The sequence below is a fragment of the Cervus elaphus genome, chromosome 26 (genome assembly GCF_910594005.1).
Source record: "Cervus elaphus chromosome 26, mCerEla1.1, whole genome shotgun sequence".
Lineage (NCBI taxonomy): Eukaryota > Metazoa > Chordata > Mammalia > Artiodactyla > Cervidae > Cervus > Cervus elaphus.
Genome location: NC_057840.1, coordinates 17,023,768 through 17,044,701, shown reverse-complemented (window position 1 = coordinate 17,044,701; position 20,934 = coordinate 17,023,768). Strand labels below are relative to the sequence as shown.

At 37.1% G+C, this 20,934-nt stretch overlaps 1 protein-coding gene across 3 annotated transcripts in view; it reads left to right on the top strand.

Moving 5' to 3' along the window:
* The window catches only part of MED23 (mediator complex subunit 23), a 42,934-nt gene that overhangs the window by 17,347 nt on the left and 4,653 nt on the right, over positions 1-20,934 (top strand). For all 3 annotated transcript variants that reach the window (XM_043888133.1, XM_043888132.1, XM_043888131.1), the window contains 14 exons: positions 1,252-1,395; positions 2,609-2,754; positions 3,832-4,077; positions 6,691-6,833; positions 8,164-8,338; positions 8,973-9,136; positions 11,207-11,331; positions 12,367-12,572; positions 12,657-12,837; positions 13,900-14,070; positions 14,510-14,726; positions 16,414-16,650; positions 17,670-17,835; positions 18,397-18,469. In XM_043888133.1, the coding sequence (XP_043744068.1) occupies positions 1,252-1,395; positions 2,609-2,754; positions 3,832-4,077; positions 6,691-6,833; positions 8,164-8,338; positions 8,973-9,136; positions 11,207-11,331; positions 12,367-12,572; positions 12,657-12,837; positions 13,900-14,070; positions 14,510-14,726; positions 16,414-16,650; positions 17,670-17,835; positions 18,397-18,469 (2,394 nt within the window). The remainder of the gene's footprint in view (positions 1-1,251; positions 1,396-2,608; positions 2,755-3,831; positions 4,078-6,690; positions 6,834-8,163; positions 8,339-8,972; positions 9,137-11,206; positions 11,332-12,366; positions 12,573-12,656; positions 12,838-13,899; positions 14,071-14,509; positions 14,727-16,413; positions 16,651-17,669; positions 17,836-18,396; positions 18,470-20,934) is intronic.

The following is a 20,934-nucleotide window of genomic DNA, read 5'->3' as shown; positions in this document are numbered from 1 at the left end:
CCATGGCAATAAAATGATCATTTAGAGGCAGAAATGTGTGAAAACATGAAAGAAAACTATAGAAGGGAAAGTGATGGTGAGATGAGGAAAGCAGGACAGAAAGACCAGACATGGAGACCTTTATATGCCCCTGTGTGTGTTCTAAGGATTTAAAATTTACTTTGGGAAGTAAATGAGGAACGGAAAGACGTCATCAGATACAAGCTGGAAAAATTACTGCTAAGCATCACATATGGGAAGACAGTGATGTAGAGATGAATGAAGCCAAAATCAGAGGCCAGGAAACTAGTAAGAGCTGTTGCAGTGGTCTGGGGGAGAGAGGCTGAGGCCTAAACCAGGAAAGAGGAGGAGCGAGAAAGCAGGGAGGCAGGGAAGTGTGTTAATAAGACATGATGGCAATAGGTGACAGAGTGTCAGGAATCTAGGACCACTCACTGGCTTCTGCTTTGGCAGTGAACGAAAGAGGAGGACAGTGAATCCAAAACAAAGAATACGTGTGGCAAAGTAAGTGTGTGGGAAGGGTTGGTTTTAGGCACAAGGCTTTATACACATTGAATGGGAGTAAAATGAGTGGTGTTATATCTAACATCTTGATAGACTGGATTATCCTGGGGAAATTTTTCATAAGAGTTGTTAAAATCCTTTTAACCACCACTTACTTACCACCCCTATCTCCACCACTGGTTTCTGTTACAATCTATAGGAAACCAGGAAAAGTATTTTTGATAACCAGTCCTTGAAGAGTAAAAAATAAATAAATTTAACCTTTTTGTTATAATAATAACAAACTCTGGGTTTTTTTTTAATTTATTTTTAATTGGAGGATAATTGCTTTGCAGTATTGTATTGGTTTCTGCCATGTATCAACATGAAGCAGCCATAGGTGTACATATGTTCCCTTCATCTTGAACCTCCCTCCCACCTCCCACCCCAGACTCCTTGTGTTTTGATGCGGTATTTTTAGTAACATTCCCATATTAAACTTGGTTCTCATGCACACATACTCGACTTAATTATGTCTAAAACATTTCAGTTTCGATTTGCATAGTTGTCTTGGAAATCAGGGAGAAGCAATATTAATTTTAAAAGCGTTGCTGGGTGTGCCTTGAGTAGAGACAAAGTAACCAGTAAATGCCAAAGTTAGGTGCTAACTTTCTAAGAACAAGATTTCTCTCTCTTTTTTTTTTTTCTTTAAACTTTATATATCTGTTTCTTTGACTGTGTAGATGTGCATTTAAATATCTTTTACAGTTGGCGGGGCGAGGACTGATTAAAGGCCGAGACCATCTTATGTGGGTTCTCCTGCAATTCATTTCTGGGAGTATTCAGAAAAATGCGCTCGCTGATTTCCTTCCTGTCATGAAGCTCTTTGACCTTTTGTACCCGGAAAAAGAAGTAAGTTTAGCTAGTATGATTAGAATTACGTCTAGTTTATGTATAAGAATGTTAGTGTAATTTTGTGAAAAGAGCACTGGACTTGAAAAATGGAAACATGGTTCTTTTCCCAGTTTTTGTAATAGCTGTAATCACGGGATGGACATTCAGTCTCTCTTGACATTAGTTCATTTCTAGGTAAAATGAAGAAATTTAACTAGATTGTTTCTGAAGTTTATCTTTAATCACAGTCAAATCACAGTCAAACAGCTAGTATGGCAAGCTCTTTCTCTATATTTTAAAAAGGTTTACAGTTTTTTAAGAGCGTGAAAGTGTTTTAACGTATACACATTTAAGGACCAAATAACATCAGTATCTGTTAATTTTTTTTTTTTTTGGTTGTTTGCTAATTGAGTATGTCACAGTAGTAAAGTCGCTGTCGTGTCTGACTCTTTGTGACCCCATGGACTGTAACCTATGAGGAAATTTTCCATCCATGGAATTTTCCAGGCAAGAGTACTGGAGTGGGTTGCCATTTCCTTCTCCAATGTCACACTAGTGCTTGTTATATAAGGTGTTTGAAATATGGTATGTATTGATGATTGCCATTTTTTAGGAACATTTTATTATGGAAATTTTTAAATGCACCAAAAATGTAGAGTAAGTTAAAAAAAGAAACTCTCATGTACCCATCACCAAGAAATGTTCTTATTTCTTCTTTCCTTCTCATCTTGTTTTTCCTAATGCTGGATAATTTTAAAGCAAATTCCAGACATCTGTGTCATTTCACCCATCAATATACAGTATGTATGATGCTGCTCATTTAGATTGCTTATCTCTTACATGTTGTTGAAAAGCATACATGTGACTCTTAGAAATTCTCTATTCATGTGTATCACACTCAGTAAAATAATGATGTGATTAATTTTTTCATATGATGTGTTTAAATTTTAAAAAATAAAAATTTAATGATTGTGGATGCTCTGTGACAGTAGAAAAAGCTTGACTAAGCACCTGTGAATTTCTGTTATTTTCTTGGAAAGTAAAAGCAATCTTTTAGTAGTTTCAATATCTGATAGCTGTTAGATCTTCTGATTTGTATTATTGAACAAAGGACAGCTGGAGCTAACTTAACACAGAATGTTTTAAAAAGGAGTCCAGTGGAAATGGTGACTGTAATACATGTAATTAGTTCAGTCTGCTCTCTTAAAATATGCAAATTGTTCTTTTTTAGTTTATCCCGGTTCCTGACATTAACAAACCCCAGTCAACTCATGCCTTTGCCATGACCTGCATTTGGATTCACCTCAACAGAAAAGCCCAAAATGACAACTCCAAACTACAGATTCCAATACCTCACTCCCTAAAGCTTCACCATGAGTAAGTTGTTTGTAGCTTGACAGTTCATTTTTTTAACTTAATAGTGGGGTGAAGGCTAATGATAATTGTCTTAGTATTTATATAAAATATGAAAATTTTCCGGCATCCACTGGAGGTAAGGATAAATATTTAATGTGTACATTATAACTAAGAACCTGATCAATACCTGCAGCAGAAAGCAATTAGATTAACCCATCCTGTTTCTATGTGTGGGTGTGTATATATATATATATATATATATATATATATAAATTTTTTTAAAATTTTCAGGTCTATTTTTGCTTTTATGTATTTTACCTTAGTTAAAATACTTAATTTCCAAAAATATGTAAAAATGTTTCAGAATATCTTAGATTTGAGCCTGATTGAGATATCACTCACTCCCTGGGCTGCCAGGATTGACTGAACTGATGTGGTTGGCATGCTCTCTTACATCATTTCCAAAGCTGTGATTACCCAAAAAAGATGCACTTTTTTAGATAGGACTGGGCTTCCATCAAGGATGTTAATTCCCACCTAGACCTTCTGAAAAAGACTGTCAGGTCTGTTCATAGGAGACTTCAGGGTAGTCGGATTTCACATTTCATTTGACTTTCATTGTATGATACCCCTTAACCATTTTTCCTTAGTGATATCTGTAATGAAGGCATTTGAATGTTCTTAAGCAAGTAGATAATAGATAGAAGCCTAATTTATGAATCTGTGACTTATTTCTTCATTATCTGAGTCTTAGTGCAGTATATGTAGTACCTATTTAACAAATAACCATTCATTGTTCACTTTTAACTGCTAACATTCTTTCTGAAATGCTGCTTAAACCTTTCATGTGTCAGCACTCATTTGGCAGAAACTATGATATCTATAGGAATAAAGATAGTATATTTGTTCAGTCACTCAGTCGCGTCCAACTCTTTGTGACCCCATAGACGATAGCCCGCCAGGCTCCCCTGCCTTTACCATCTCCCAGAGCTTGCCCAAACTCTTGCATGAAATTAAACTTTTATTTTAAAAAAATGCAGATTACCTTTCTGGAATTCATTTTCATTTTTTTCTATTTAATGGAACTTGCAATTTTAGGTTCCTGCAGCAGAGTCTTAGAAATAAGAGTTTACAAATGAATGACTATAAGATCGCCCTGCTATGTAATGCATACTCTACAAATTCAGAATGTTTTACGTTACCTATGGGAGCTCTGGTGGAAACTATTTATGGAAATGGAATTATGAGGATACCACTTCCTGGAACGAGCTGTTTGGCTTCAGGATCTATTACGCCCTTACCAATGAACCTCCTGGATTCACTGACAGTTCATGCCAAAATGAGGTATATTCTTTTTATTTGTTTGGTTTTATGTCAGGAAATTGATATCAGTGTAGTAAAGACTTGATTTCATGATTATGTGCGTATATTTTATGGTCAGATATATATATATATATATTTTTTTTTTTCGGCATTTTTCTTCCTTTTTATTTTTAATGAAGTTTTTCCATAGTTAAATGTGCTCTCTTTGCTTAACCTTATGTCCTAAATATTTTCCAGCTTCTCGGAAAGCTTTATTAATGTTGTATATTTGATTGCATGATTTACCATAATTTATTAACTATTCCCTTAAAATTGGACCTTTAGGCTGTTTCCAAATATCTGGTATTATAACTGGCATTTTGATGAAATCTTTGTTCATATTTCAGATTGCTTCTTTTTTTTTTTTTTTTCATTTATTTTTATTAGTTGGAGGCTAATTACTTCACAACATTGCAGTGGGTTTTGTCATACATTGACATAAATCAGCCATAGAGTTACATGTATTCCCGATCCTGATCCCCCCTCCCACCTCCCTCTCCACCCGACGCATGAGACAAGTGCTTGGGCCTGGTGCACTGGGAAGACCCAGAGGTCAGATATATTTTTAAAAACCTTTAGGTTTATTCTATAACAAAAATGGTATTGTTTATTATGGGAATTCTAGAATATACATATAAGCCCAAAGAAAATGAAAATAATTGCTATAATCCCTCCTTGAAAAATAAGCATTGTAAAATTACATTTATATATGTGTATTCTGAGTCCTTTTTCTATGTGTGTATAAATATGAATTTATAGGGGGTTTTTTTGTTTTTTTCAAAAATGTGCTCTTAACTAAAGTACTGTTTATAGCCACCTTTTTCTCATTGTTTAGTTGCTAAGTTGTATCCAACTCTATTAAACACCTGTTTATTTTCATTTTTTAATTAAACATCTTCTTAGGGCTAGTGCTCTTGAGAACCATCTGTTTTAATTGCTACATTGAGGTCTTTTTTTAGGTCTCTATGTGATCCTTCGGTCAATTGCATATTGTTGGATACTGAAATTATTTGCAGTGTCTTAGTGTTATAAAAATGGCTATGAAGATTATTTTTTTGGCTGTGTTTGCACCTATCCATAATTCCATTTTTATTAAACAATTTGCTGGAAGTAGAATTACTGCGTCCAGGGATGCAAAACCTGTAATACCTTTCTTGTATTGACTGTATGTAGGGGTGCTTTTAGAATTGGCATTTATGGTCTCTAAAAGACAGAAAAGGCCCCAAGTGCCCACAGGAGCTAAGCTGATGGTGTGAGTGAGTGGCGCCTGGTGCTGCATGCGGGCAGGGCAGGTAACAGTGTGCCCGGAAGCTTGTGTATAGAGGGGGTTGTGAGTGACTGGGGTGTGTGGGGCTCAACTCACGGTATGCCACTGGGGCTCATTTCTGTTATGTTAAACTGCGTACTGGTGTAGCTGGTTCTTCAAAATGTTTTTTGAAAAGGGCTAGAAATCCAGATTTTTATTTCTAGACTTCCAACCATTAAATGTTGACTCAGCTTCAAACACTGCATAGGTCCAAGAGAATGTGTGTGTGGGCCTCCAGGTCGGGAGAGCATTGGTTTCAGAACAGCCACGCTGTTTTTCAGGCGGTAAATGTTGTGCTAGAATCATACATGCACTTTATTGGCGTATGTGAGGGAGTTGCGTATAGCCCTGTTAATACCTTATATTAACAGGTAATCCTGTTAATATTTGGATTTGCAGTTACTTGTTAAGTGGTTCTGTAACAAAAGTTAATTTCTTAAGTGGTTTTAGTTACATATTTGGAAAAGAAAAACGGCCTAAAACCATTCAAGCATATTTTTTTTTTTAAAGATTTATTTTTTTTTCAATTGAAGGATAATTGCTTTACAGAATTTTGTTGTTTTCTGTCAAACATCAACATGAATCAGCCATTGGTATGCATGTGTCACCTCCATTTGAACCTCCCTCCCCACCCTGTGCCTCTAGGTTGGTACAGAGCCCGTGTTTGAATTCCCCAGGGCCTACAGCAGATTCTCCCTGGCTGTCTCTTTTGCATATGGTGATGTGAGTTTCCACGTTACTCTGTCCATACATCTCACCCTCTTCTTCCCCTGCCCTGCGTCCACAAGTCTGTTCTCTATGTCTGTTTCGCCATTGCTACCCTGCCAATAAATTCATTGGTACCATCTTTCTAGACTCCATATGTATACGATATGATATTTATCTTTCCCTTTCTGACTTACTTCACTGCGCAATAGGTTCTAGGTTCATCCACCACAGTAGAACTGACCCAAATGTGTTCCTTTTTATGGATGAGTAATATTCCGTTGTATATATGTATCACAGCTTCTTTCTTCCATTCTTATGAGTTGTACCCAGATTGTGCTGTTTTGTGAACAGAGAGACCCTGATGTGGGTTGAAAGCAACATGGAAATCAGAATCAGTCTCAGGCTGTACAGTGCATCACTGCCCTGTGTCCTGCAAAACCTAAGTGACAAAAACAGAGCGGGTTCATTTCAGCTAGGAGTTCAGATTTACACCAGGTTCCCTATGAGTAGAATAATTCCTGTATTTATGTTAAAAATCTGGATTTTTATTTTGTTTATTTTATGTTGTTGTTTCTCCGCAGCCTTATCCACAGCATTGCTACCAGAGTGATAAAACTTGCTCATGCAAAGTCCAGTGTGGCCTTGGCTCCAGCCCTAGTGGAAACTTACAGCCGCTTATTGGTCTATATGGAAATAGAATCTTTGGGCATCAAAGGATTTATCAGTAAGACAGGACTTTCTGGTGTTTTATAACCATTAACCTTTTTCTTCATTCAACATACACTTTTCTAGCTTCTAAGAATATAGAAGTGTGCAGAAGTCACTCTCATCGTAGAGATCACCTGCTAATGAGGAAAACAGAAAATATATATATATAATTTAAATATAAAATAAACAAATCTTACAGAGAAAAATAGAGCAAACAAGAGGGATAAGACCCTCACAGAGGGTCAAGGGAATGGGATACATTTTTTAAAAGTTACGGTTAAAAGGTGTGTTTGGGGGGGGCGGGGGGGCATGTAATTGTCCTAGGTGCTTGGGATACAGTAAACAGGGCAGGACAGACCTGTCTGATCATAAAAACCCTGGTCCCATTTGGCTGGCTTGCTGGTTTGCCCTGGGACAGCAGTAAGTTGCAAGTCTGACTGGCAATCTGAAAGCATGTTCCTGCATTGCATTACAATTCAGTGCAATTCAATGTAATACAGTTCAGTTGCATTACAATTCAGTTCCTGCATTACAATGTCTGTTAGTTATTATGCAGTTGTAAATAATGAACCACTTTCTAATGTGAAAGTGTTTTTCTGATTTGTGGTCATTCTAATTTTTTACCAATGCAGTATCATTTTAACCGTGGTTACTCTTCTTTCCAGATAATTGAAAGTCAAATTAAGCTTTCTTAGCAGAAAGGAGGGGGTATCATATAATTTGTGTATTAAAAAATGATCCTCATGCTTTGAAAGGTTGGGAACATTAACTTTGTTAAAATAATTTGAAAGATAACGAAATAAAAATAAATGAAGACATGAAGAAGCCTAGAGTAATTTTTTCCCATTTCCTGGCTCTTTACTTTCACAGATGAACTTGACTATCATTTTTCAAATTCCAAAGAAAAAAGCAAACTTGGTGTTACAATAAGAATCTGAATTTTCTTCCTTACAAAGTGAAAGTGAAAGTTACTCAGTTGTGTCCGACTCTTTGCGACCCCATGGACTATACAGTCCATGGAATTCTCCAGGCCAGAAGTGGGTAGCCATTCCCTTCTCCAGGGGATCTTCCCAACCCAGGGATTGAACCCAGGTCTCCTGCATTGCAGGCAGATTCTTTACCAGCTGAGCCATCAGGGAAGTCCTCTTTCTTACAATTCAAGTACAAATTATGGAGAAAATTGGGGAAATATATGTGTGTATTTGTGTGTATCTGTGTGTTTGCATATGTGTATGTTCATGATCAAAATCTTTATGCATAGAGTTTACCCGCTGTGACTTTTCTTTAAGTAACTTTTAATTCATAGCTTTTACTGATTGGTGTCTTAAATTTTCTTCTTCTTCAAGGTCAGCTCCTGCCAACTGTTTTTAAGTCTCATGCCTGGGGTATCTTGCACACTCTCCTGGAGATGTTCAGCTACCGGATGCACCACATCCAGCCGCATTACCGAGTCCAGCTCCTGAGTCATCTTCATACATTGGCTGCAGTTGCACAGACAAACCAGAACCAGCTCCATCTCTGGTGAGCTCCCTGGAGACCGTCTTTCCTTGGGTTTGTTAGAAAATTTGTTCAAGATGGTGAACTCAATCCATTACCTTATAATGTTCACTGTCATAAAATTCCTCTGCTTCTGGAGTGTTTTATTTCCAGTATAGAAAAAGTAGAGTTCAACTTCTTAAATAGAAACCTACTAAGATAGTTGCATCATTGCTTGGGGATCTTTGGACTGAGAACAAGTACTTCCACGACCTTTGACATTGTGTTTTAACTTAGTCCTTATTTAGGTTGTGGTTACAGTATCATGTCATTTTGATTTTGCTCTAATTGAAAATATATTCTGAATTTTTAAAGATGTCATTTTTAAAATGCTGTGTATCCAGGTGACATTTTTTTTTAGTCCTTAAAGCTACACATTATCTTTTTCAGATGCATAAAAATGTCAGATGATTTTTGCTATTAAGTTTGACACCTCAGATTTTTAAAAACAAGCAAAGCTTGTTCTCACACAGAAGAGTTTGTTTTTAATCAAAGAAGAGAATTTATAGTTTGCTTGTTTTCCCATTGTGATTAACCTAGAGTTACGTTTAATTCTAGAGTTCTGAGTTTATGTGCAGCTTAACTTCTCCACGATTGTGTCTGCTCTCCCACCTTGCAGCGTTGAGAGCACTGCACTCAGGCTCATCACGGCGCTCGGCAGCTCAGAGGTGCAGCCGCAGTTCACACGCTTCCTCAGTGATCCCAAGACGGTGCTCTCAGCGGAGTCTGAAGAACTGAACCGCGCCTTGATACTGACCTTAGCCAGAGCAACTCACGTGACAGGTACAGTGAACACGCTGCCCCCAGCCGCAGACACAGATGCGTCAGAGGGTGCCGTGTCTCCTGACTCCTGGGCTGGGGCTGGCGGGTAACATACTGAAAAGATTCTTCTCACTTGTATCCAAAAAACCAGTTGTTGTTTGGTTATCTTTACCATTTCAGTCATTAAAGCAAGTTCTTCTGTACTACCATTTTAACTTGGTTGAACATCAGTTTTTAGTCATCTGACATCATTTTAAAGTCATGGTTCCTGAGCTTTTTGGTCTCAGGACCACTTTATACTCAAAAATAACAATAATAATAATGATTAAAATTCCCAAACATTTTCTGTTGATATGGCTTATATCTGATATTTGCTTTGTTAGGTGTTAAAGTAGGACTTTTTAAGATCTGACTCATTTTACATCAACAATAAAAAGCCTATTGCATGTTAACATAAAGAATGTAATTTTTGGTGTAAAGGATCATAGCTGAATTTAATGTCTGGTGTAAAGGAACATAGCTGAATTCTCTTACATTTCACCTAAAGTAGATGTTACTTTAGAAGAAGTAAGTAAAAAAAAAAACAAAACACTGTATGGTTTTACACAGATAGGAGGTTGGGAAGGGAAAAAGTGTTTTAAATAGCTTTTTCAGCTAATTATGAATCCACTGTAATGTCACACAAAATTGAAAAATTCGTAGTTTCTTAAATGTTTATCGCGATGTGGAATCCGAAGTCCCATCAGGGAACCCTGCTCTGTCACATTATAATCCGCTCATCTGTTTTGGACATTTAGTGGATTTTGTGTTCATGCATGCAACTTTATGGATTGGTTTTTTGGAAAACATTGGTTTACTGGATTATGTAGGTAGATCTTATAAATGTTGACACATTTCATTATATAGCATCAGAAAATTATATTTTTTAACCTTGCTACAAATTTCATTAGAAAAAAAGTCTTTAAGTTTTAGAAAGCTATTGGGTTTGTGGTAGTGGATACAAGTTTTCCAAAATTCTCATTTTCGCTTGAAAGGTCAAATTTTATCGTTGGTGAAAGATACAGTCATTTGTTCTCCTTAAAGTTAGAGGCTCCCTTTATTAATTTTCAAGAAAATATCTGCCTAATGTCCAAATCTGAAAAACTATATGCTCTTTCAAGTAAAATTGGGATTCCATGAAAAAATAGCTAATTTGACCCAATACTCAAAGTATTTTTCCTCAAGATAACCTTCATACTTTGATATGTAGCAGCAACACCTTATGCATACTTCTATTTTATCACACAGGATGTTACAAACAGATGTACTTAAGGGCTGAGACATAATCTTTTTTATAGTTTAATCAAAGGTAGTCCTAAGTGAAACTGGCAGTTTTTCCTGCTGAGGGTGTGTTGTGAAGATTACAGTGGCTGTGAGCATAGTCTGGTAGCACTGTTTGATTTGTTCCCACGGCCAGCAGTGTTACCCCACCATTGCTTTCGCACCATCAGTGTACATTTCAACATGGTAAAAAGGCCAGTGGTGTCTTAGTATTATTATTATTATTATTTTTTTAATAGTGTTGACCTCATCAAATCCTTGAAAGATATTGGAGACCCACAAAGTTTGCAGACCAGACTTTGAGAATGGCTGTTTTAGAGAAATAGTTACTGAGTTTAGCAACCTCCGATACATTTGTGTATACTGTCTTATTTTACATAAATAAACCTCTTTGATTTAGAGGATTATAGACTGTAGGTGTTTCAATCACCAGAAGACATATCTGCTGTACTTTAATGGTTCTGTTTCCTTGGCTCAGTAAAGTGATAATACCTCACTGTCAGGAGTGAACTAAATGAGCAGCCGTAGTGGGCCTGTGCCACTGTTGTGTCGTTGATGTTCTGTAATCTTAAAAAGAAAAAAAGGTACCAGATGTCTTTTGTTTCTTTTTCACTAGCTATCTTCATATTTACTGATGTGATTACTAGTTAAGTGGTGAATGCTCTGCAGAAATTCTCTGACTGTACAAACTTGTGACTTTTTCTGTGATATCATCTATGAATTATGGACATGATCTTTTATATCTGGGTTACATTTACTTGTTTGTGTTAGATTTTTTTACAGGCTCTGATTCAATTCAGGGAACTTGGTGTAAAGACATACTTCAGACCATCATGAGTTTTACTCCTCATAATTGGGCTTCACATACTCTTAGTTGCTTTCCAGGCCCACTTCAGGTAATTTTGTTTGAATTATATATTGAATGTACAGTATATGAAATCATTCTTCCCATTTACTGTGTTATTCTAGAGTTTTGATGACATCCAAAGAAAATTAGCTTTTGTTTCTTCTTGTGAATCTTTCTTATTACTCCCAAAATCTCTTGAGCTCTTCCTTGTCCTATTGAAGGACCGGATGTGCCTCTAAAACTGCAGTTGTTATGGCTTCATCTTATTAGTTAACAGTTTTAGAATCTTGTGAGATGTAACACATGACCTAAACAATTCTTTCTCTCTCAATTGAACAGTAATGGGGAGAAACACAATGTAGTGGACCTTCACAGAATATACACATGTACATTTGACTGATTTTCTTTTAATCACACAGAGAGAAAAGCTATAAACTTGGCTATTATAATATGGAGAAAGGAAAACCTCATCCGTCTTCTACTTTTCAGAGAAAATTTTAAGCATAATGAACATCTGCTTTCTATAACTTCTAATAGGACTGGAACAGTAGGTCTCAAACTTAGAATCCCCTGGAGTGGTGGTTTAGCTAGACCCCTAGACTCCAGCTGCAGAGCTTCTGATTCATTAGGTCTGAGATGGGGGCCAAGAATTCGCATTTCTTACAGGTCCGAGGTCATGCTAATACTGATAGTCTGGGGACCATACTCTGAGAACCACCTGGTTAGTGTAATGGATTTTCCTCATAGGGATATTAAAATATATAACCCAAGAGTACATGCATATCTTTTTCTTTTTCTCTTTTTTCAAAGATGAGCAGAAGTATCAACAGATGACTGAAGAAAGTTTGATTTCAGTTTTGCTTGGAATTTCTGTTTAGAAAATCTAGGAAAGGAATCTTACGGATAATCCAGTCAAAGCCTTTATATTTTCCCAATATAGAAATTTAGGCCTTGATCACTGAGTTACTTGAGGGCACATGGAATTTATTAGTGTTAGAGTCAAGCCCGAAACTGGTTTCTTGATTCTGCAGCTAGTGCCCTTTTTACTATAGCCATTGAAATAAACTTCTGATCTTCCTTGTAGGCATTCTTTAAACAAAACAACGTACCTCAAGAGAGTCGTTTTAATCTGAAAAAAAATGTGGAGGAGGAGTATAGGAAGTGGAAGTCAATGACCAACGAAAATGACATCATCACCCACTTTTCTGCACAACGTTCTCCTCCTCTCTTCCTTTGTCTGCTCTGGAAAATGCTCCTGGAAACAGATCATATTAATCAGATTGGCTACAGGTAACTCGAAAACCTAGATCTGCATTCCATTTGTCAGTCCATTTTATCAGCAGTGTAATTTATTTTTTACTCTCTGCTTTCCAGAGTGCTGGAGAGAATTGGAGCCAGGGCCTTAGTAGTCCATGTGAGAACATTTGCAGATTTCCTGGTATACGAGTTCTCTACGTCAGCTGGAGGTCAGCAACTCAACAAATGCATTGAAATTCTTAATGATATGGTGTGGAAGTACAACATTGTTACACTGGACAGATTAATTCTCTGCCTGGTAAGAATACACTTACTTAAGAACAGATTTCTAAGCCGTCTCATTCTCTTTGGATCAGTGTTAATGACTAGATCTTGTGCCGATCTACTGTATGTTTCTAGTAAAGTAAAAGTTGCTCAGTCATGTTTGACCCTTTGCGACCCCATTGACTATATAGTCCATGGAATTCTCCAGGCCAGGATACTGGAGTGGGTAGCCTGTCCCTTCTCCAGGGGATCTTCCTGACCCAGAAATCAAACTGGGGTCTCCTGCATTGCAGGTGGATTCTTTACCAGCTGAGCTACCAGGGAAGCCCCATATTGTTTTTAAGGATTTAATGAATTTATACTGTATATCATGCATTGCTGTCAATTCCCGAAGGAATTAAAGATTCCCCAATTTCTTTATTCATCCATTCAGTAAGTAATTGAATATCTACTATGTTGTATGTACAGAAGGTAGAAAAGTAAGTAAGACAGATGTGGTCCTGGCTTTGTGATGCTCTGAGATGATTCTCAAAAACTCCTAGAAGAGGCAGGAAGTAATAATAAAAAAAAGTCACTGAGTTATTTTTCGGAGTGCTAATAATCATTTATGTGTACTTTGGTAGCCATAATATATAAGAAACAATGCTTCTTACAGTCACCCAGTATTCTCCAAGTGGTTTTTTTCTCCTGACTTTGATGTCTATTTCAGGCCAAATTTTAAGAAAAATCACTGAATCAGGCTGGAAACTGCCACATATTTTAATACTATAGTAGTGATATTTGAAGGGTTTAAGTGCTTAACATTCAGCTCTCAGCTCTAGAGCATAGAGATAAAGATAGTTACAGTCTAGTGAGGGAAATAAGGTAAGTCTGTGAATCAGTAAATAAAAGAGTAAAGATGGACATTCCAGGTGAGAGCCAAAACTAGGCAAGAAGGGGTCAGGCATATTTGAGGAATGCTGAGCAATTATTTTGGGGTGGATTGTACAGTGAAATTCTAATTCTGAGATTTTAGTGTCTTCAAATTTAGGATCTTTGGAGCCTTGCTCTCTCTTAGGTTTGTCATTTCATTTAATTGTTCTGTTCTTCTCCAAAGGCCATGCGTAGCCACGAAGGGAATGAAGCCCAGGTTTGTTATTTCATAATTCAGCTGCTGTTACTCAAGCCAAATGATTTTAGAAATCGAGTAAGTGACTTTGTGAAGGAAAATTCCCCAGAACACTGGCTACAGAATGACTGGCACACCAAGCACATGAATTATCACAAGGTACAAATAAAAATTAGTGCTTCAGCTCATCCTTTTTAAGGCCAGAGTTTAGGTCTGGCTAATTGACTTGGCTTTTTTCTCGGCAGGTCTGTTCTTTTCTCTCTGGTCTGTGTAGAAGTGACTTAGCTGCCTAAACTTTCTCGAGGTTCTAGAGTCTCTCTACTATTAAGAACAAATTGAAACTACAGTTTTAGTAGGTGTGGGTACTTACAATAGAAAATGAAGAGTTAAACCCAGTCCTTTCATATGTAAATCTCTTTTGGTATATCTTTAGGAGAATAGAAATTTTGTTAAGGACTCTAGATTTCATTGCATTGCCAGAGCAAACACAGTTGTATATTCTTTGAAAAATGGCAGGTTTATTTAGCTTTTTTTTTTTTTTTTAAAGAAAATTTAAAAAAAGATGCCCTAAACATTTACCATTTCCTCACTTCCACAGAAATACCCGGAGAAGCTCTATTTTGAGGGCCTGGCGGAGCAGGTTGATCCTCCTGTGCCGATACAGTCTCCATATCTGCCCATCTATTTTGGAAATGTGTGTCTCCGATTCCTTCCAGTGTTTGATATAGTAATCCACAGGTTTTTAGAGTTGCTCCCGGTATCCAAATCATTGGAGACTCTACTAGATCACCTGGGAGGCTTATATAAATTTCATGGTGAGCTTTTTCAAACTTTAATTCCATCTAAGCTCTCTATAGACAAAAGTAGTCTGGGCATGACCATATGGATAATAATAGTTCTATAAGGTTTTATTTTAATAATTTTTAATAAAAGCATTTTCATCAGAAGTGCTATGTGATGATGCCTTGATGTATAAAATAGACAACATAAAAATATCAATAGGTAAAATTATAGCAAAAATAAATAAATAATATGCAAGAGATGCCTTATTTTATATATTGTGGGATTAATTATCAAATCAGTACAGAAAGAGAGAAGTATGAGTTCAGAACAGATGGATATTATCGTGAACTAAATGAATCTTGGCAAGCTTCTTGGATGGATAGGGTTTGAACTATAATGTATGTGATTTTTATAAACAGGAGAAGAGAGCAAAATAGGCAGGAGAAATCCTTTGGAAAAATCATGGAGGTATTAAAAACAAGGCATTTTTTAAAAAATAATTGCCTCATTGGGCTAAATTGTACCTGGCAACTCATCACTGTAAATGCCAGGCTGAGAAGTTCTGATTTTATAATCTATAGATAATGGAGAATTAACTAGAAGTTATTGAGTAAAGTCATGGTATGGAAAGCATTATTTTAGAAAGGTGAGTCCAGTTCTAGTAGCAGAATGTCTCGGAAGGAGGAAGCCATTTCAAAGACTTGTGTCAGTTAGCATCTAAACAAGTATGGTGACACTGAAAATGAGGAGGAAGGGAGACAGAGTCAAGGGTAGGAACTGAGCTTGTTTGACCAGTTATGGGGAGAATATCGAAAGAAAGAAATCAAAGACAACTCTAAAGTTTTGAGCCTGGTAACCGAGAACGGTGAAGTCCGTGACAGAGCATGGGAGTCCTGGAGCAGCCACAGTCGGGGGATAGAGAGTATTTATCTGGCGGGGTGGTGGTGGAGGGGGACGTAGTTCTTCTTAGTCCTTGATCTAAGATATCTCCCTTCATAGCAGAGGTCTGAATTGCATTTTAGCACTGCAGAGTAAATATGAAGTTCAAGGGAGCTTTCCTTTAAAAATACTTCCCTTTTCGGATTGGGTAACATATGCACCTGATGCAGTAGAAGTGGTTAGTCCCACCCCTGGCCTCTAGCTTATTCTTGGAGCTCCTCCTTTCTTTCCCTGTAGGCAGTCACTGTTACCAGTTTCTTGTGTATCCTAACCTTAAATATTCTGGGGTTGGTAGTTTATTTTTTTCCACAAATATAATATATACATTATTTGTTATTAACCTTTATAAGGTTTTACAGTTGACTATTTTGTATCAGATCATACAGAGCTGCTTCATACATATCCATGATTAACTTGCCGTGATTAACATGCCGCTAACCAGTCCCCTGTTTTCATCATGTAGGCTATTCTAATCTTTTGCTAGTATAAACAGGCTGCAGTGACGTTGCTTACACATACATCATTTTCGCAGGATAAATTTCCAGGAGTGGAATTGCTATATCTAAATGTGATGCGTATCCTTCAGTAGAAGCTGTGTATATTGTTAGAAGCCTTCTGCCTTGCCCTAAAATAAAATTAGCCATTGTATGCAATTGCCTAACATGTGAAATAGTCTTATAACCTTCTGAGCTATTTTTTGGCAATCTTGAATCTAGATCAGTTTTTTACAGTTGTCGGTAACCAGGTAAACATTGTAGTGATCTGTTTTCTTCTTGGCAGATCGTCCAGTGACTTATTTGTATAATACTCTGCACTATTATGAAATGCACCTGAGAAATCGCGAAAGTCTCAAACGAAAACTCGTCCATGCAATCATTGGGTCGCTCAAGGATAACCGACCACAGGGCTGGTGTCTAAGTGACACTTACCTGAAAAATGCTATGAATGCACGAGAAGACAATCCCTGGGTCCCAGATGACTCTTATTACTGCAAACTGATTGGCAGACTAGTAGATAATATCCTTTTTATTGTGATTTTCCAGACTCTATTGAAATAACTATATGTTGATTTGTGTGAACATATGTTATCATTTTAAATATTCCAAAGTTTTTATATATTCTAAGACTTCAGTTTTTTAGAACATTTTATTTTTTAATTTTTACTTCTGTAAAGGTTTTGAAATCTTAAATTAGCAGCATAATGCCAGATAGGCAGAAATTTACTCCATTAAAACTTTTACTTAAAAAAAAAAAAAACCTTAAAGAAGAGATTTGTTTTAAAGAAAAACATTCCTAAATAAATGTACTATATATTATTTTATATATGTTTATTTTTATATATTATTTTATATATTTATGTATTATATATATATTATATTATAGTACATGCATTTGTTCTATGGAGAACATAGAACTTTGTTGCTGTAAATAAATCCCTGAATAATTTTTAAAACATTAATAGATAAAAGTAAAACTTTTTTTTGTAGTGAAAAAGATTCTATATTGGTGTTTTCTTTCTCTACTTCTGTTTTAAATTATTAACCCACTATACTTAATATGGCTATACACTATGCCACTCTATTCACTAAATAGAGCAGTTTTACAAAAATAGGCCTGGTTTAATTTTCCTACAGGAATTACTTGCTGAAGTAAAGGAGCTACTCATGAGAAAGTAATGTTCTTATTAACTTTCCTACAACTATTAAAAGAAAATAGGTTGATAAGCCTTCGGATACCTTGGTTGCTTCCACAGCCGTCATGTCACGGTAATAAGAACCTACTTATATATGTAAGACCAATCGTTGATACCTGTGGTTGAGCATATGGTTGCTATCAACACATGTCAGATTTATTTGTATTCAGTTTGTTATTGTTTGCCTCTTAAGCCCTCCGATAAATCACTTGCTGAGGGCTCATAATCAGATGTATCAAATGAAATGTTTACATGTTGAACCTTTGAAAACTGTAAAGCGCTATGCAAATATGAGCCTTTCGTCTCAGAATAATCCCCCGGTTATTGCTTTAATCGTCTGCACCGATGGCGGGCAAGTCTCCGGGTCCATTCCCAAACTGTGACTGGAGGTTCAACGAGTTTCCCAACCCCGCTGCCCACGCACTGCATGTCACCTGTGTGGAGCTCATGGCCTTGGCTGTTTCTGGCCAAGATGTTGGAAATGCTCTTCTAAATGTTGTCCTGAAGAGGTGTGTATCCTGTTTCATGCAAAAAGATTCAGTGTTTAACAGAATGGTATTTTATTTGGAGCTGTGAGACACACCTGTTGGCCCAAGGCTCGGGCACATGGAATACTGACTGCCTTTAGGTTTCAGATCTTGTCTTAGTAATAAAGGTGAAATGGAACGAGCCCTGAACAGCCAGAAAACCTGTGTTTGTTCATACTTCTACTCTTTATTAGCTGTTTGACGTTTAACTTAGGAATAACGTTAGCTTCTCCCTAAAGACAGTCTTTCAAGATTTTCTTCTTAAAGGCCAGTATAAAGTAGGGGATAATGATTGGAGAATAAATATAAATTAGTGAAATAGTCTTTCAGCTCAGCAACCATTGTTAAAGAAGAAAACTGAAAAAATTGAAAAGCCTTACTTAGCATTTATTTATATGTTTACTCACTAAAAATCCATTGTAGTTTTATTGAAATAGATCAGTTGTCAGCCCCCAAATTATATATCCTCAAAGTAAGATCCAATGTCAACCATATAAAATGTTTTTATAATTTTACCTTTTTGTTCTTTTTCCCAACTAACAGTCAGCCTTTAGTGCCGAGAGAGAACATTACAGCATGGATGAATGCCATTGGATTGATCATCACTGCCCTACCAGTGAGTGAATCATTGTGATTTATACAAGGTCATCATGCAGTTAATGAAATATTTCATTTTTTTTTCCACATTATTATTGCTTCTAAAATCTACAGTGCCTCTTTTGCATCAGATCTAAATAAATCTACCTGACTATGGGTCCCTACATCCCTTGGTCCCACTTTCCTATCCAACCTTAGTTTTCCTGATCTACTGGATCTGCTTTTGACCTCTTAACATATGTATCTAGATCCTTTCAGTTCAGTTCATTTCAGTCGCTCAGTTCAGTTCGGTCGTGTCCAACTCTTTGCGACCCCATGGACTTGCAGCATGCCAGGCCTCCCTGTCCATCACCCAGAGTACACCCAAACCCATGTCCAATGAGTCAGTGATATCATCCAACCATCTCATCCTGTCGTCCCCTTCTCCTCATGCCGTCAATCTTTCCCAAAATTAGGGTCTTTTCAAATGAGTCAGTTCATCCCTTCAGGTAGCCAAAATATTGGAGTTTCAGCTTCAGCATCAGTCCTTCCAATGAACACCCAGGACTGATGTCCTTTAGGATGGACTGATTGGATCTCCTTGCAGTCCAAAGGACTCTCAAGGGTCTTCTCCAACACCACAGGTCAAATGCATCAATTCTTCGGCGCTCAGTTTTCATAGTCCAACTCTCACATCCATACATGACTACTGGAAAAACCATAGCCTTGACTAGACAGACCTTTGTTAACAAAGTAATGTCTCTGCTTTTTAATATGCTGTCTAGGTTGATCATAACTTTCCTTCCACGGAATAAGCGTCTTTTAATTTCATGGCTGCAATCACCATCTGCAGTGATTTTGGAACCCCCAAAAAATAAAGTCAGCCACTGTTTCCACTGTTTCTCCATCTATTTGCCATGAAGTGGTAGGACTGGATGCCATGATCTTAGTTTTCTGAATGTTGAGCTTTAAGCCAACTTTTTCACTCCTCTTTCACTTTTATCAAGAGGTTCTTAGTTCTTCTTCACTTTCTGCCATAAGGGTTATGTCATCTGCATATCTGAAGTTATTGATATTTCTCTCGGCAATCTTGATTTCATCTTGTGCTTCATCCAGCCCAGTGTTCCTCATGATGTACTCTGCATATAAGTTGAATAAGCATGCTGACAATATACAACCTTGACATACTCCTTTTCCTATTTGGAACCAGTCTGTTGTTCCATGTCCAGTTCTGTTGCTTCCTAAGCTGCATACAGATTTCTCAAGGGGCAGGTCAATTGGTCTGGTATTCCCATCTCTTGAAGAATTTTCTGCAGTTTATTGTGATCCACACAGTCAAAGGCTTTAGCATAATCAATAAAGCAGAAATAGATGTTTTTCTGGAACTCTCTTGCTTTTCGATGATCCAGTAGATATTGGCAATTTGATCTCTGGTTCCTCTGCCTTTTCTAAAACCAGCTTGAACATCTGGAAGTTCATGGTTCACGTATTGTTGAAGCCTGGCTTAGAGAACTTTGAGCATTACTTTACTAGCGTGTGAGACGAGTGCAGTTGTGCAGTAGTTTGAGCATTCTTTGGGATTGCCTTTCTTTGGGATTGGAATGAAAACTGACCTTTTCCAGTCCTGTAGCCACTGCTGAGTTTTCCAAATTTGCTGGCATATATTGAGTGCAGCACTTTCACAGCATCATCTTTTAGGATTTGAAATCGCTCATCTGGTATTCCATCAGCTCCACTAGCTTTGTTCGTCGTGATGCTTCCTAAGGCCCACTTGACTTCCCATTCCAGGATGTCTGGCTCTAGGTCAGTGATCACACCATTGTGATTATCTGGGTCGTGAAGATCTTTTTTGTACAGTTCTTCTGTGTTTTCTTGCCACCTCTTCTTAATATCTCCTGCTTCTGTTAGGTCCATACCATTTCTGTCCTTTATTGAGCTCATCTTTGCATGAAATGTTCCCTTGGTATCTCTAATTTATCCTTTATTCCTGCAAATGATGCTTGTTGACACGTTTTTCAGGTACTTCTGCCATATAAGAGAATATGCCAGGACGCTTTTCCTTCTGTTACCTTCCCTAAAGCCTACTCATTCTTTGCTAACTTAGGGCTTGCTTTTTCAGTGAAGCCTTTTATAACTTCTCCACTCATGCGATGTCTCCCTCTGTGACCTCCACACATGTCTAGTTAGCACCACACAGATGTCTGACATCTTTGAGTGTCAGTAATATTGTCTAAAGCTGTGCTCTCCAAACTTGTTTGATGATGCGTCTTTATGAATCACTTTTTCCTTACACTCCTCCAAAATATACAGATATTCATATTTGTGAATTATAAGTGTGTACCAGCATTACCTGTATAGTAAATATAGGTAAAGTCAATTTACCATGTAGTAAATATCAGCTATTAAGTTAACTGGACAGACTCATGTCTGGAGCGCTCTTAACTCACAGACACTTCTGCCCGGGTTGTTACTGACTTAATTTGACTCATTGCGAAGCCACGCAAA